Below are 13,293 nucleotides of genomic sequence, written 5' to 3'. Positions count from 1 at the left end.
TCTTCGAATAATGTATATCATAGATTTGCACTCATATTATAGTTGCAACTACACTATGGTCTTGGCATAGATATTGAATCATTTCCTTTGATTTTTTGTACTTTCGGTTTCGATTCCTTTTTGTTTACTCCTCAAAAACTGTGGTGAGGTGGTGGTTATCCCCATTGGAGCCTATCACCACAGATCAATTAAGACCTCGACAAATAATGGCCAGTGAACATTTGAAAAGGACTGAAGTGACAATCAGGAAAAGGGTCGAATGCGAGGAAAGAGCATTTCATATCGTCAACAAACTTGTCGATGGTTGTGTTGATGACGAGTACTTCTCGGAGTGTGTGAGTTGGAGTGGAGTTGATTTCTTCTCTGTCTTTGTCTTTATATTTTGTACTTTGTTGGTTCGACACTCTGAGTCTGATTTCGACTTTAACTTTAATATATCCACACTTAAGAATGGTTAAAAGCTTAAGCGTTATTAGCTTGTTGATTTCAACAAAGTTCCCCTTTGTCTTTATCACTTTATCATGCTAGCTTCCCCCAAAAATCTCAATTGTTGATGTGGGGAATGTAGAAATTCCGGTAAATTTTTAGCACAACGTCATCAAACATATACCGATAAACCGATTTTTTTGTAACATTTCTTTTGATGTAGAGTTTAGAAATGATGCTGGAAACTGGTGCAAATCACTTTTCAAACCTACTTAAAACTTGGGGGACCCCCACTACCCCACCTCCTCCTTTAGGTCTTTTTGGGATCATTTTGTGTCATTTGGTTTATATTGGAGATCCGCCATTTTGTTCGTAAGGCAGGCACTACTTGAAGGGTGCAGATTCCCTCTTCTTAACCCACCTCTTATTTTTCATTCTTTTAACCAGCGGGGGTTGGGGAGAGGAGAGAGAGAGAACAAAAAAGAAAGGAGTTGGTAGAACACTCACATCACACGCAATTTGACAGAGTGATCCCTCATGCAGTCGAGATTTTTTTCTGTCCACCCAGCAGTGATCGGGTAGCTGGGTCTGTTAGATCTGGTGGAAAGCACAATGTTAGACTAGTGTCCTATGCAAAGGATAGTAGGCAATTACTATTGTCCGTTTCATGCTACAGAAACGGGGATAAACTCCTGTTTCACGAGCCAAATGGCTATGAAGGACTAGTTTTTTAATATATATATATTTTTTTTATAGAGTCCATATCTGAAGTAAAAATTACCCATCTCACCTCTTCTATATTTAAGCTTTAATTGAGCTTTTATATAGCGCAGTATCCACTTAAAGTACTCAAAGCACTTTACAAAGGGTCAACAGCAATACGTAACATAAATAATGAGACATGATGCCTGTTTGGCGATAATACAATTTTTTTCCAGACAGAGACAATGCTGTTAACAGCCAAGTAGTCATTTTACACCTGAGTACGGTGAGAGAATGTGAGTAAAGAATCTTTTCCAAGGACTCAACTATGAATTGAGCGAGGCTCGAACCCAGAACCTTCTGATCTGAAAGCGAGTGTCATGCAACAAGACCACATAGCGCACATATTCATACACTTGTCATGGGCAGAAAGGTAATATAATTTATTTTGTTCCTTGCACCCCATGCAGATGAATCCTGCCAACCCCTAGCTTTATGTTGTACACTTTCCCCTGTGAAAATGCTTATATATAGATCACAGTTTTCAAGATAAAGACTGCAGCAATATTGCTGATAGACAGTCATGCTCACATTAATCAGTCTTGCATTCAAAATTCATATTTGAAAACTTAAATGCATGCTGCTTGCACATAGCAATTGGATGGAGACTATTATAGTGGTATGGTCTAGGCGGCTAAGTAACTTGGAGGTATCGAGTTTGACACACTCCTGCACTTCGTGGCTTTGATAAGGCTGTTTAGCTCCAGCTGACACCTAGGCTGTTCTAGTTTTTCTTTAGAATAGACCTTAAAGACCATTTTACCACAGGGATTAATTAAGGAAATCTTATATATGTATTTTTAAAAATCATTTTAAAACATGATATATTGGCCTTTTTTTCTTACAGGGCAAGCGGATAAGTCAAGAAAATTATGATGATATTGTAGAGGAGAGATCAATTGTCAATCTTTGTGGCTACTCACTCTGTCACGAGTCCTTGCCAAATGTAGGTAGATTATTAAAATCAAAGTGTTTCGATAAGTTTCATATTGTTATGTAATATTATTGTAATCAAAATCTGTTTTGCATCTTGTATGATGCAATGCGAGACAAAACAGACAGAAAATTCAAGACAAAATCACCCCCCAAAATTCAGGTTGTTTTTTTGTTTTCTTGGAAATAAGACAAAAGTGTGTGATTAAGACCAATTTTTAAAAAAGAATTATTTTCTAACGGAGGTGGTTCGAATCAGTTTTTAAGTCATAAGCTTTTTATTCTACCTCCTCTTCTCACCCAGCAATGAGATCTATTAGAAATAATTTTGTGATAGTGCAAAGCCCTCTCCGATTTGTAACAAGCAATTGTTACCATCATCTAATGCTATAAAAACAGGGATAAAATATAGGCCCAAAGGCTTGTTGACTTTAAGAGCAACTTTTTAAAATGATTTACTTTAGACTTCTGTCAATCCTCCAGCATTTCTGGGTGACTGTGGTCAACTTTAAAAACAATGTTAATATTATGATAGTAAACATTATTCGTTGAATCCACTATCCTTATTTTATATTTATTTATTTCAGGTGCCGAAAAAGAAATATCATATTTCCACAAAGGCGAACAAAGTTTATGACATTTCAGAAAGAAAGGTTTGACCTTTATCAATATTCATTTCTTAACTTACTCACCAATGTACTTGCTAAATGAACAAGTAAACAAACTTTCAAAAAACCGAAATAAAGGCATAGCAGGAGTTGACTTTCAATGAAATAATTGACAATGATTTTTGAATTATCATAAGATACAGATCCTTTCGCAACAGCTTCAAATTTATTTAAAAGTTGAGAATCAAATATACGACCCCTAATGTTAACTTTGATATTTTGAAACAAGGGTTATTTTTTTTCTGTTTTTGATTTTGTTTTCTATTTTCTCTTTTCTTTTTTTTTCATAATCAAATCCATTCTATATTAATCTATTCCAGAAATTTTGCAGTAATCAATGTTTTAAGGCATCAAACAATTTCAAACAGCAAATACCGGAGACACCAGTTTGGGCCAGGGATAAAGATAAAATTGAAATTCTGATTTCACCTCATAAGGGTGTACCGTAAGTTTTTTTTTTTTTTCTTTTCAATCAGCTTGAATTTTGGTTTACACATAATGAACTGTTAGACCTAAAAAGTCTTGAAAATATTTTGGTTTTAAAATCTGAAAAGGTGTGAATAATGCAGTGTCAAGACATAAAGAAAAATACAATCGCTCTAAGGAATGGACTGTACTCATTAGGAGATCAAATCGTAAACCTGAGTACTGATCAATGTAAATCTAGTATTTGCACAATACATCATGCCCAATCAAATCTCATTTAATTTTTTTAATTAAAAAAAAAGTCATATCGTACACAGAGACAAAAAATGTTTACATTTGTCAATTTTCTTTTTATTACAGAGGACAAGTTGGACATGAGGTGATTGGTCCTGTACCCAAAAAAGACTTGAAAAGAGAATTAGAAGAACTGGAGGAGCTGGATAAACGATTTGTAGAAAAGGATACAAGCACCAGAGCTGATAAGCCAGTTTTGAAAGAGTGTAAATACAAGGGTACAAAATTCACCGGAAATGAGGCAGAGAAAATAACAACAAAAAATTCCATAGCATCTGACAATGAATTGGTAAAGTCCAACAGTCATGATAGGGAATATAATGATATTGAGGATATTCAAAGTGATTTTGTCAAACTTGGTTTTAGCAGTTTGGAACCAGATCAGACCACTTCATCAAAACTACATGAATTTAATTCTACTTCTCAAAATACAGAGAGTTTCAAATCTCTCAATAGTAATAAAATCCCAGCATCTAAGATGGAGTCCAGTGAACGGAAATTACCTGAGACTTCTTCAATGTTGGAGCAGCTTCAAAAACTTTTAAATAAGCGCAAAAATGTGTTATCTGGTATGGTGGATTTACAAGAGAATAAAGATTCTAGTAAAAAGAGTGTGGGTGGAAAGTGTCAGAATGTTGAAAAAGCCGCTGATCCCAATAATAAAAGTGTTAGAAAGAGAGAAACACCAACAGCTAAGGTTCAATCGCCACTCTGTATTATTTGTCAAGTGCTAAAAAGATGGGTGTCAATCGGCACTGTGGAATATTTACAATTTAAAACACCCAGTTCTCCATCAGTAGAAAATGCAACAAAGAAATTTTCAGACCTTCAAATTCAAGTAGACTGTGTGTCTTTGTCTAAGAATTTGGATCTTCAGGAAAAACAGATCGGTAACATTCTTGGCGGTGATGCCGGTGGTGATGGTGATGCAGAGGATGACGTTGGTAATAAAGAGAAAAAGAACGTTCCAGATTATAACGTCTTGAAAAATGAAGCTGAAGAGTTTCAATTGAAAGTTACAGAGTTTATCACTGGTAAAAAGCCCAAACAAGAAACCAAAGAAAAGGTAAATTGTATTTTGTTTGTTAACTGAATCAGAGCTAAATATCGGGGGGAAAAAGAGAGAACTAGTAGTTTTCTTTTCTTTTCTTTTTTTTTTTTTGTAGGCCAAGAAAAAATTGGAGCTTGGAATGTTCCATTTATTTAGTTTTGCTCCTTATGAAAATCACCAAAATCCATTTTTTATGCTCTCATCCTCTTACAGTCTCTATTTTCGTTTCCGTTTTTGTTTGATCTGAGTTCAATATGTTCGGGTTGCACTGTATACATCTCATGAATGTTGTTTATCTAGCCTTAGTGGAATATACTGCAGAGCTCTGTCTAGTGTTAAGTTTTGTTTACTTTTATTTTCTTGCAGGTATTGCCATTAATAGCAATTTATAGTTTAACATGTAAATGGAAGAATTTTACTTTTGTGGATATATATTCAATTTTAATGTATAAATCTTGTAACCTTTGATCTTTTTGGCTCATACCCCCCCCCCATCCTACCTTTGTCTTCATCAGACTGATGACTCAGAATCTGGTGTTTACATACCAACGGTAGATGCCTATGACCAATCACACATCAGAGCAAAGATTGTTCTTGAAAGACTTGAAAAATCGTAAGTTTTTTATTTTATCACAAAGTGCTTAAATATTATTTATTTTTTAGATGTTTCACTTGGATTAAACGGCACTTTTACAAGACTCTTAAATAGGAATAACGGTTGATTTACATTTATCTTTTTTATAATTTCAAATTGAGAAGCTTTTATAGAGGTTTTAGAGAGCTACAGACTGATGCCAAAAAATATTTTTTCAGTAATATGAAACTAATTTCAAAAATGATTTGTTATATATATATATATATATATATATATTAATTTGGTGCTAGCCTATCACTGAATACTCTTTTTGGAACTGAGTTTAGATTCAACAATGTTGTCACTGCAAGATTAGTGAGTTGGTCAGTTGAAAAAGTTTGGATTTTAGATTTCGGGTATTTAAATTACGCTTTCCAAAAGTTAATTGGTCATTGCTGCATTGATGTAGGAGATATGAAAATTGCTTTAATTTGTATCTAAAAAGGTTTTATGTCATTAGGTAAATGTTTCCTTTCACAATGGGCTGAAGGAGCAAGACACACATATTGATAAAGTGGTATGATAAGAAAAAAATCCCTTTATCTATCATTGTGGGGGAAATATTTCTTGATTGTCTATTTCGAGAAAAGAATGAGATAAATCAGGAATTAGCTGCAGTGTCGCATCACAGATTTAAACAATAGTGGTAAAATGTCTTGCTCTAGGAAGAAAATCCAGGGATGCTTTTAGGAGATCTCAAATCCGGTCCTCTCGGTGTAAGTGCAATATCTTATCTACTCAATCATCCACCCCTTGATGAAATTTTAACAATTAATGAAATTATTGGTCATGGTCATGTGCTATGCAAATACTTTGTATCATATCCCTTTCGTTGATCTATATTAAAAAAAACTTTTTAAAAACTTGTAATTATTTACCACATGACCATCCCTCTCAGTCTGCCAGATCTGCTCTTTCCGATGGGATTGTCGATTCAAAACGTCTCCTCTCATATTAGAGAATTAGTTTACACTTTTAAGTAAGTATTTTTCTTTTTCTTCTTGGAATTATGTGGTTTCTAAAACAATATGAGTTTTTAATTATTAATTTTTAAGGATGAAGTTTTATTTATGTAGATGCAATATCTTTTATTACAAAAAATAAATTATCGGTCCAACCTTTCTTCCATCGTTTATCCATTTCATTCTGCTGTTATTGTATTTGTTTTAAACAAACAAACTTGAGTTTTTATAATATAGTGCAAGATCCACTAAACATGATCAAAGCGCTTTACAAGAGGTCCATAGCCAACAGCAGCACTTAACATGTAGGGCAAGATGTGATGCTTGTTAGGCAATACATTTTTCAGACCGATGCTGTTAACGTCCAGGTAATCATTTTACACCTCAGCACGGTGAGAGAATCTGAGTAAAGAGCCTTTTCCAAGGACTTAACTATGTGCCACTCGGAGCAGGACTCGAACCCAGGACCTTTTGATCCAATAGAGATTGTCCTACCACAAGACCACATAGCCGCATCTGCCAATCCTTCTATCTATTTTTACAGTGCTTCATCAGCTCCTTCATTTATCCGTCAATCCATCTAACAAGCAAATGTGTTCTAAAAAAGGTCTTATAAAACCATAAAGTAGAGTGAGGGCTTGTTCCGGTTTCTGTAGCAGTAACAAACTTTAACAATTATTTGTCATCTTTCAGATAGGACACTTGTCTATTTCAAAGTACTTTCTGCCAATTCTAGTAGACCCAACTAGCCAATCACCACGAGGAGGATAGAGTTATCGGAAAATGAAAATAAATAAAACTTGACTGAACCTTTGACTGTTATCTTGAGCTATCCAGACCATCGTATATAAATCCTAAAAGTCTTTCTTCCAATGTCTTGTTATCCATCTACAGTGCACTCTGGATACGTCGACGTTGCCTAAGTCGATTTTTACCCAAGTCAATTTTTTTTCTTGGTCCCTCCCCCTTCTTCCTATATAACATTAGTAAAAAAAAAAAAAACTCCACATAAGTCGATGTCGCTTAAGTCGATGTTCTTATCACTCGACTACAAAAAAATAATCACAAATAAACAAGTATTTCCATTGGTTAAAAAAGCTACCAGTAAGAATTTTAAGTGGTTAAGAATATCCGTGAACGATTGACGCACATCGATGTGATGTAGGTGCTTTGCCTGACGTCCGTGTTCAATGTACATGAGCAGTATTGAATAACTTTAATTTCTCCATCTCAAATTTTACATTGTCGCAACACTCAAGTTCAAGATTTTTTTGGTTCTATTCCCAGGCCATCCTATGTAATGGCCCTCTTAATTAGTATCAATTTTATCAAGAGGAATTCAAGTCAAGTCTACAACTACAATGGCAAACCTATCGCGGAAAAGGAAGATTTGATGCATTTGGAAAGTTTGGCATGCGACAGAAAATCATCGCATAGGAAATTGGCATACCAGCTATTTCTGTCTCGACGATTTACAAGAAGCATGACCTTGAGGCTCCTACCCTTCCGCTTTTCGCAGAATAATCTCACTTAATTGGTATACATTCCACATTCAAGGCATACTCATCGAGGAAAATTTTAAAAAAAAATCTCTATAGCGAAAAAAAAGTGAGCTATGGCTTATTTCGTCATCTCCTATGGTCAATCAACACACATTTTGTATGTCTGATTAGTCTCTTCAAAGTGTGTGCTGCTGATGTCAGATAATATTATATGTTTGGGAGGGGGGTTGACCTAAGTATTATTATTATTATTATTATTATTATTATTATTATTATTATTATTATTATTATTATTATTATTGTGACTCCAATTGGTGAGGTCAATGACCTTGGTAATATTATATGTTGGCTTCAATCCGTAATAATATTATTTGAGTACGGTCAGCTTCTTTCCCTATTTAATTTTAGCCCTGTGTGTGTGTGTGTGTGTGTGTGTGTGTGTGTGTGTGTACCGGCACGCGCGTTTGCTTGATTAGGTGTGTGTATGGGGGGGGGGGGGGGGGGGGGAGGAGGAGGGTCCTGACAAGGTTAAATCCATCCATTCAATGCTTTGCTCTCAGACGGCCAGGACCTGTGTGTTCTCTATTATTTATTGACCCCATTCTCAGTCTTTACACTTTGTACATTTTTACACATTTTTTATTTTTAATCATTTGAGTACTTTTGGATTGTCTATTACATTTTCTGTTGCAAAGTATGTCATACTCAATAACAGTAAGTTGTGTCCACTTTTTTATCTCAAATTCCGATTTTTATGTATTTTGATTCCTCTATGGGACTATTGGGGGTAGGAGCCTCTCATGACCACTACAGAGACCGCGCAATATGAAGGGACATACTTATTCTAGATTGGTTTGCTTTGTTCAAATGAGTTTTTGCTCATTTGGTTACACTCCGGTTAAGTTGATTTTCGGATAAGTCGATTTTTTTCTCGGTTCCCCTGGGCATCGTCTTATCCGGAGTCCACTGTATATATTTGCATAATGACAGATATTTCTTTGTTGTTGAGTTCAAACATTTTTACCAACTCCACCTTTTTTAACTGGATGGGGTTCCTGACCTCCCATAGTGGGCAGGGAGGCACTTACTGTGTCTTCTATCCCTATATCTGTTTTCCAACATGCTTTCTGTCTTTGTCTCGGAATGAGATTACTTGGTTTTGTCCTGGCCCTGCCCGGATCCCCTTGCTGGGAGGGAAACAGTCAAATGTAGAGTTAGGGTTTTGGGAGATGATATTTTAATTCTTGTAAATCCTCTCTCTGTTATGCATTGTATTATTATTGTTTTACAGATTTGTAAACATTTGAGTGTGTTTCACTTAGTGGGGACCTGTGCTTGTGTCAGGTTGAGATATTTAGGTGATCTCAAACTAAGTACACTGATAGTGTGTACTTGGAATTTACATCTATTCCCGATTTGAGATAATCTCCCTTTGTCTTCCTTTTTCTTAAGTGCTTTAATTGTAATTCTAGAACTTTTTACTATCCCATTTTCTTCCTTTTTACCGGCGCTGATATGACCTAAATGTGTTGCAAGCACCGTAAAACCCTTAAAAACAAAACAAACATATTTAATTTTTTTTCTTTTTCTTCTCCATTATGAAGGCTGGAGAGAGACACCATCATTTTCAAGCCAGCAGAATGGACACTGGTATCTCTGATTCTTCTTAAAATGTGAGTGCAGATTTTCTGGGAGAGAAATGTATCGATTTATTTTTCTTTAATGTTCTTTTAATTTAAAATCAGGAATAGCACTTGTGAGCTGCATGCGAGTTGTTCAAATTTAGAAATGCTGATACACGTTGATAGCAAACTTATAATGATTGTAAAAACAATGATGATGTTAGTAATAATGATGATGATAATAATAATAATAATAATAATAATAATAATAATAATAATAATAATAATAATAATAATAATAATAATAATAATAATAATAACAATAATGATGATGATAATGATAATATTTATAATAATAATAATGATGATGATGATGATGATGATGATGGTGGTGGTGATGATGATGATGAGAATGATGATGATGATAGTACAATTATCATTGTAATTATTAAATATATTGAGAACTGAGAAGCCTAATGATAATTTTCTTAAAAAGCAATTTTGTACTAACTTGATTCCCAGGTTTTAATTGGCGTCAGGTGTAAAACCGTTCTATTCAATTTTAATACTTTTTTTTTTCAGGCTCTCATTCAGAGTCAAATTAGTTCAAGAAGCCTTTGTGAAGGATTCAACAGGGCGGCATTTTTCTGTACTTCTCAAAGGAATCAAACATTCCGTGGAAGATATAGACATGTACACAAGAGACGTTTTATCTGAAGCAACTGTTGTATTTGAACCCAGTTAATGTCGACTGCTTATCAATAGATGTTATTTTATTGGTTTTATCCTGCATGTTATAATACGGTGTCATGTTAATACAGGTATATTCCATGGATGGCCCATGCTGAACAAAAAGTGTTGATATGTCGTTAACGAAAACAGACCATATTCTAGATTTTGGAATTTAAACATTTTTTAAAGTAGCCACAGGAGAATCGGAAAATTTCATTTTTCCATTGTTGAATGGTCATTTCGAGTTGCTAACTACCCTTTAGATAGGATGCTATTCTGACATAAGGTACTTTCTGACAGATCTACAAACCTAGCTATTCAATCTCAGATGCCTGAAATTTTGTTTAAATTAAAATGGTTTGGGATTACAACGAGAGAGAGAGCAGTTTGGGTTGTTTTTATTTCTTAGATTAAGAAACTAAGTCCCTATTTTAAACATCTGATTAAGTGTTCATGGAATTGTCAGACAAAGCGAAGAGAAAAATATCCCCCCCCCCCCCCAAAAAAAAACAGCCTGCCTAGTAGAAGGCTGGATTTTTGGGATGGCGTTTTCCGTGTATTTTTCTCTTTGATTTGTCTGACACTGTTTCATGCACACTTTTTTCTATCTTTATCAGACACCAGTGCCTGCTCCCTAATTTGTCTCCAAGTCCTTTTTGCTTACTTTGCTGGCGATTGAGATTTCTTGTTTTTTTTTATGTTTGTTTATTTTTTTTTCTTGAGATAGATGCTGAAGATAAAAATCTCCTCGAGATGAATAAAAGGAATTTATTTACTATTATTGTGTTTATCATTTATTGATTTGATCAATGACCTACATTAAGATTCAGGTGTCTTTTGACCCCTCAAGGACCAGCAAGAGGTTATTCTTTTATCCCCCTATGTGGACTTGTATGACACTCGCTTTCGTATCGGAAGGTCCTGTGTTCGAGCCTCATTCATTCATTGTTGAGTCCTTGGACTAGGCTCTTTACTCACATTCTCTTACCGTACTCAGGTGTAAAATGAGTACCTGGCCGTTAACAGCGTTGTCTCTGTTCGAAAAAATTATAATGTCGCCTAACAGGTGTCATGTCTCGTCCTACATGTTATGTGGTGCTGTTGGCCAGGGACCCCTTGTAAAGCGCTTTGAGCATGTTTAGTGGATATTGCGCTATATAAAAGCTCAATTTTCCACATTTCCTTCTCTCCTTGTCCCGGAATAAGATTACTTCAGTTGACCCAAATCTGATATTGATCCTCACCAAGATGGAAAAAAGTCAAAAGGACAGTTATTTTTTTTTTTTTAATCTTTGGGATCAGATCATTTTTTTTCTCTGTGAATCATCTCTCTGTTATATGATGTTTTAGTTTAAAGTTTTGAATATTATATTTTGTAAGCATTTAAGCGTATCCTTTTTGCAGGTGTTCGAATGAGACTTTTAGAACCTAACGGATGATTTGCTCTTGGGATCAACTGCTTTTCCATATTTTAACTCTATCATTCACTCAGTCCTCTCTGGGCCTGCTGGCACTTGAGGCGATGCAAGGGATTTCAACTACAGAGTTCCCTTTGTTTTACTTTTTCTTGGTTGAGGTTTAACAATAAGTTTTTGAATATCCAATCATTTTCCTTGTATCTGGCACTGAAATATCCCAGAAGTGTTGCAAGCACTTTGAATGTAATAAAAACAAAACAGAAAAGAAAAAAAAAACCTCAGAAGGTGATCGATCATCTCAAAACTGTAATACGTTGGGTTGAACCTAATCATTGGAATTAAAATGTAAGCACAACTTAATCGATTCAAGTTAAACTTATATTAACTTATATAACGCCACTCCTCGAACAAGCAGACGCTTGGCGCTTTACGTTTGAGGGTAAGAATTGTTACTGAGGAGAGTGATATATTTGGGTGAGGTTCTTGACCTCCAGTAATGGGCAGGAAGGTACTTACTGTGTCTTCCTGGGTGGGATTCCTGACCTCCCATAGTGGGCAGGGAGGTACATAATGTGTCTTCTATCCCCCTATATGTTTTCCATTAATGTTTAGGTAAGCATAACTTCTTCAATCCAAGTTAAAACTTATATTAACTTATATATAGCACCACTCCTAGAACAAGCAGGCGTTTGGCGCTTTACATAGGAGGGTAAGAATTGCTATTGAGGTTATTCCAGTCTTCCCTTGGTATAGACCCTAAAGACAAATTTTGCCTTGGGATGAATAAAGAGAATGTTTTTTCTCCATATTTGAACCAGTCCTCGTTATTTTAATACTTCTTTCACGCTTATAATTGCAATCTTGAATTTTAGACTATTGCATCTTTTAAAAAATGAGCTTTTATATAGCGTAATATCCACTAAATGTGCTCAAAGCGCTTTACAAGGGGTCCCTGGCCACAGCAACATTTAACATGTAGGACGGGACATGACGCCTGTCAGGCGATGTTTCAATTTTTTTTTTCGGACAGAGACAGCGCTGTTAACGGCCAGGTACTCATTTTACACCTGAGAACGGTGAGAGAATGTGAGTAAAGAGCCTTCTCCAAGGACTCAACTATACGCCGAGCGAGGCTCGAACCCAGGACCTTCCGATCCGAAAGCTAGTGTCATACCACTAGACCACATAACCGCACTATCTTGCTTTTTACTGGTGCTGAAATGACATAAAAGTGACGCAAGTGAAACATTTAAAAACAAGAAATGAAACAATTTTTTTCCAACACAATTCGTTCTCATTGATCACCACAAGAGGTGTCAGATTGGCCAAAAACTTGCTAAACGGTTTTTAAAATTTGGGCCTTAAACAATTTAAATATGAAGACAATTGTGGAGGAATGAAATTTAAATCGATCAATAATATAAAATTATAAAGTTTTCCAGTAAAAATGTTAACAGTCGTTTTGTCAATATACGTTAGATACATCCTTCAGATGAAAGAGATTATGATAAAATCAATAAAAGTGTATCTTTATATAAAAAGTAAAAAACAAAAATTGAATATAACAGCTTCAAAAAACAAAAAAAACAAACAAAGATAATACCAAACACGGAACGTTTCGGGTTCAAAACCCAACAACAAAAACAATGAAAACATATATACGTACATTAAATTTTATGCTTTCATTGCGTTTTGTTGTTGCCTGAAGAAGGGTTTTGAGCCCGAAACGTTACGTGTTTGGTATTTTGTTCTTATGTTTTTAAACTGTTATATTCAATTTTTGTTTATTACTTTTTTTTTTACAGTCCTCAACATCCAGCAGCTTTGTATCACTTTGACTTGGATTTTGATAGGACATTTCCA

At 35.0% G+C, this 13,293-nt stretch overlaps 1 protein-coding gene across 1 annotated transcript; it reads left to right on the top strand.

The window, feature by feature from the left end:
* The first annotated feature begins 105 nt into the window (after window positions 1-105).
* LOC144963197 (putative RNA polymerase II subunit B1 CTD phosphatase RPAP2) lies at window positions 106-10,790 on the top strand. Its single transcript, XM_078896953.1, has 9 exons — window positions 106-335; window positions 2,036-2,134; window positions 2,709-2,774; window positions 3,110-3,234; window positions 3,576-4,575; window positions 5,076-5,173; window positions 6,093-6,173; window positions 9,263-9,331; window positions 9,863-10,790. Exons 1-9 carry the CDS (start codon window positions 207-209, stop codon window positions 10,023-10,025), a joined length of 1,830 nt encoding a protein of 609 aa, XP_078753079.1. The 5' UTR covers window positions 106-206; the 3' UTR covers window positions 10,026-10,790.
* Window positions 10,791-13,293: the final 2,503 nt, after the last annotated feature.

The sequence above is a fragment of the Berghia stephanieae genome, chromosome 1 (assembly GCF_034508935.2).
Source record: "Berghia stephanieae isolate SIO BIC M18660-M18661 chromosome 1, UCSD_Bste_1.3, whole genome shotgun sequence".
In the NCBI taxonomy this organism is placed as follows: Eukaryota; Metazoa; Mollusca; class Gastropoda; order Nudibranchia; family Aeolidiidae; genus Berghia; species Berghia stephanieae.
The sequence above is the reverse complement of the archived record's forward strand: the minus strand, read 5'-3'. Positions and strand labels throughout refer to the sequence as shown.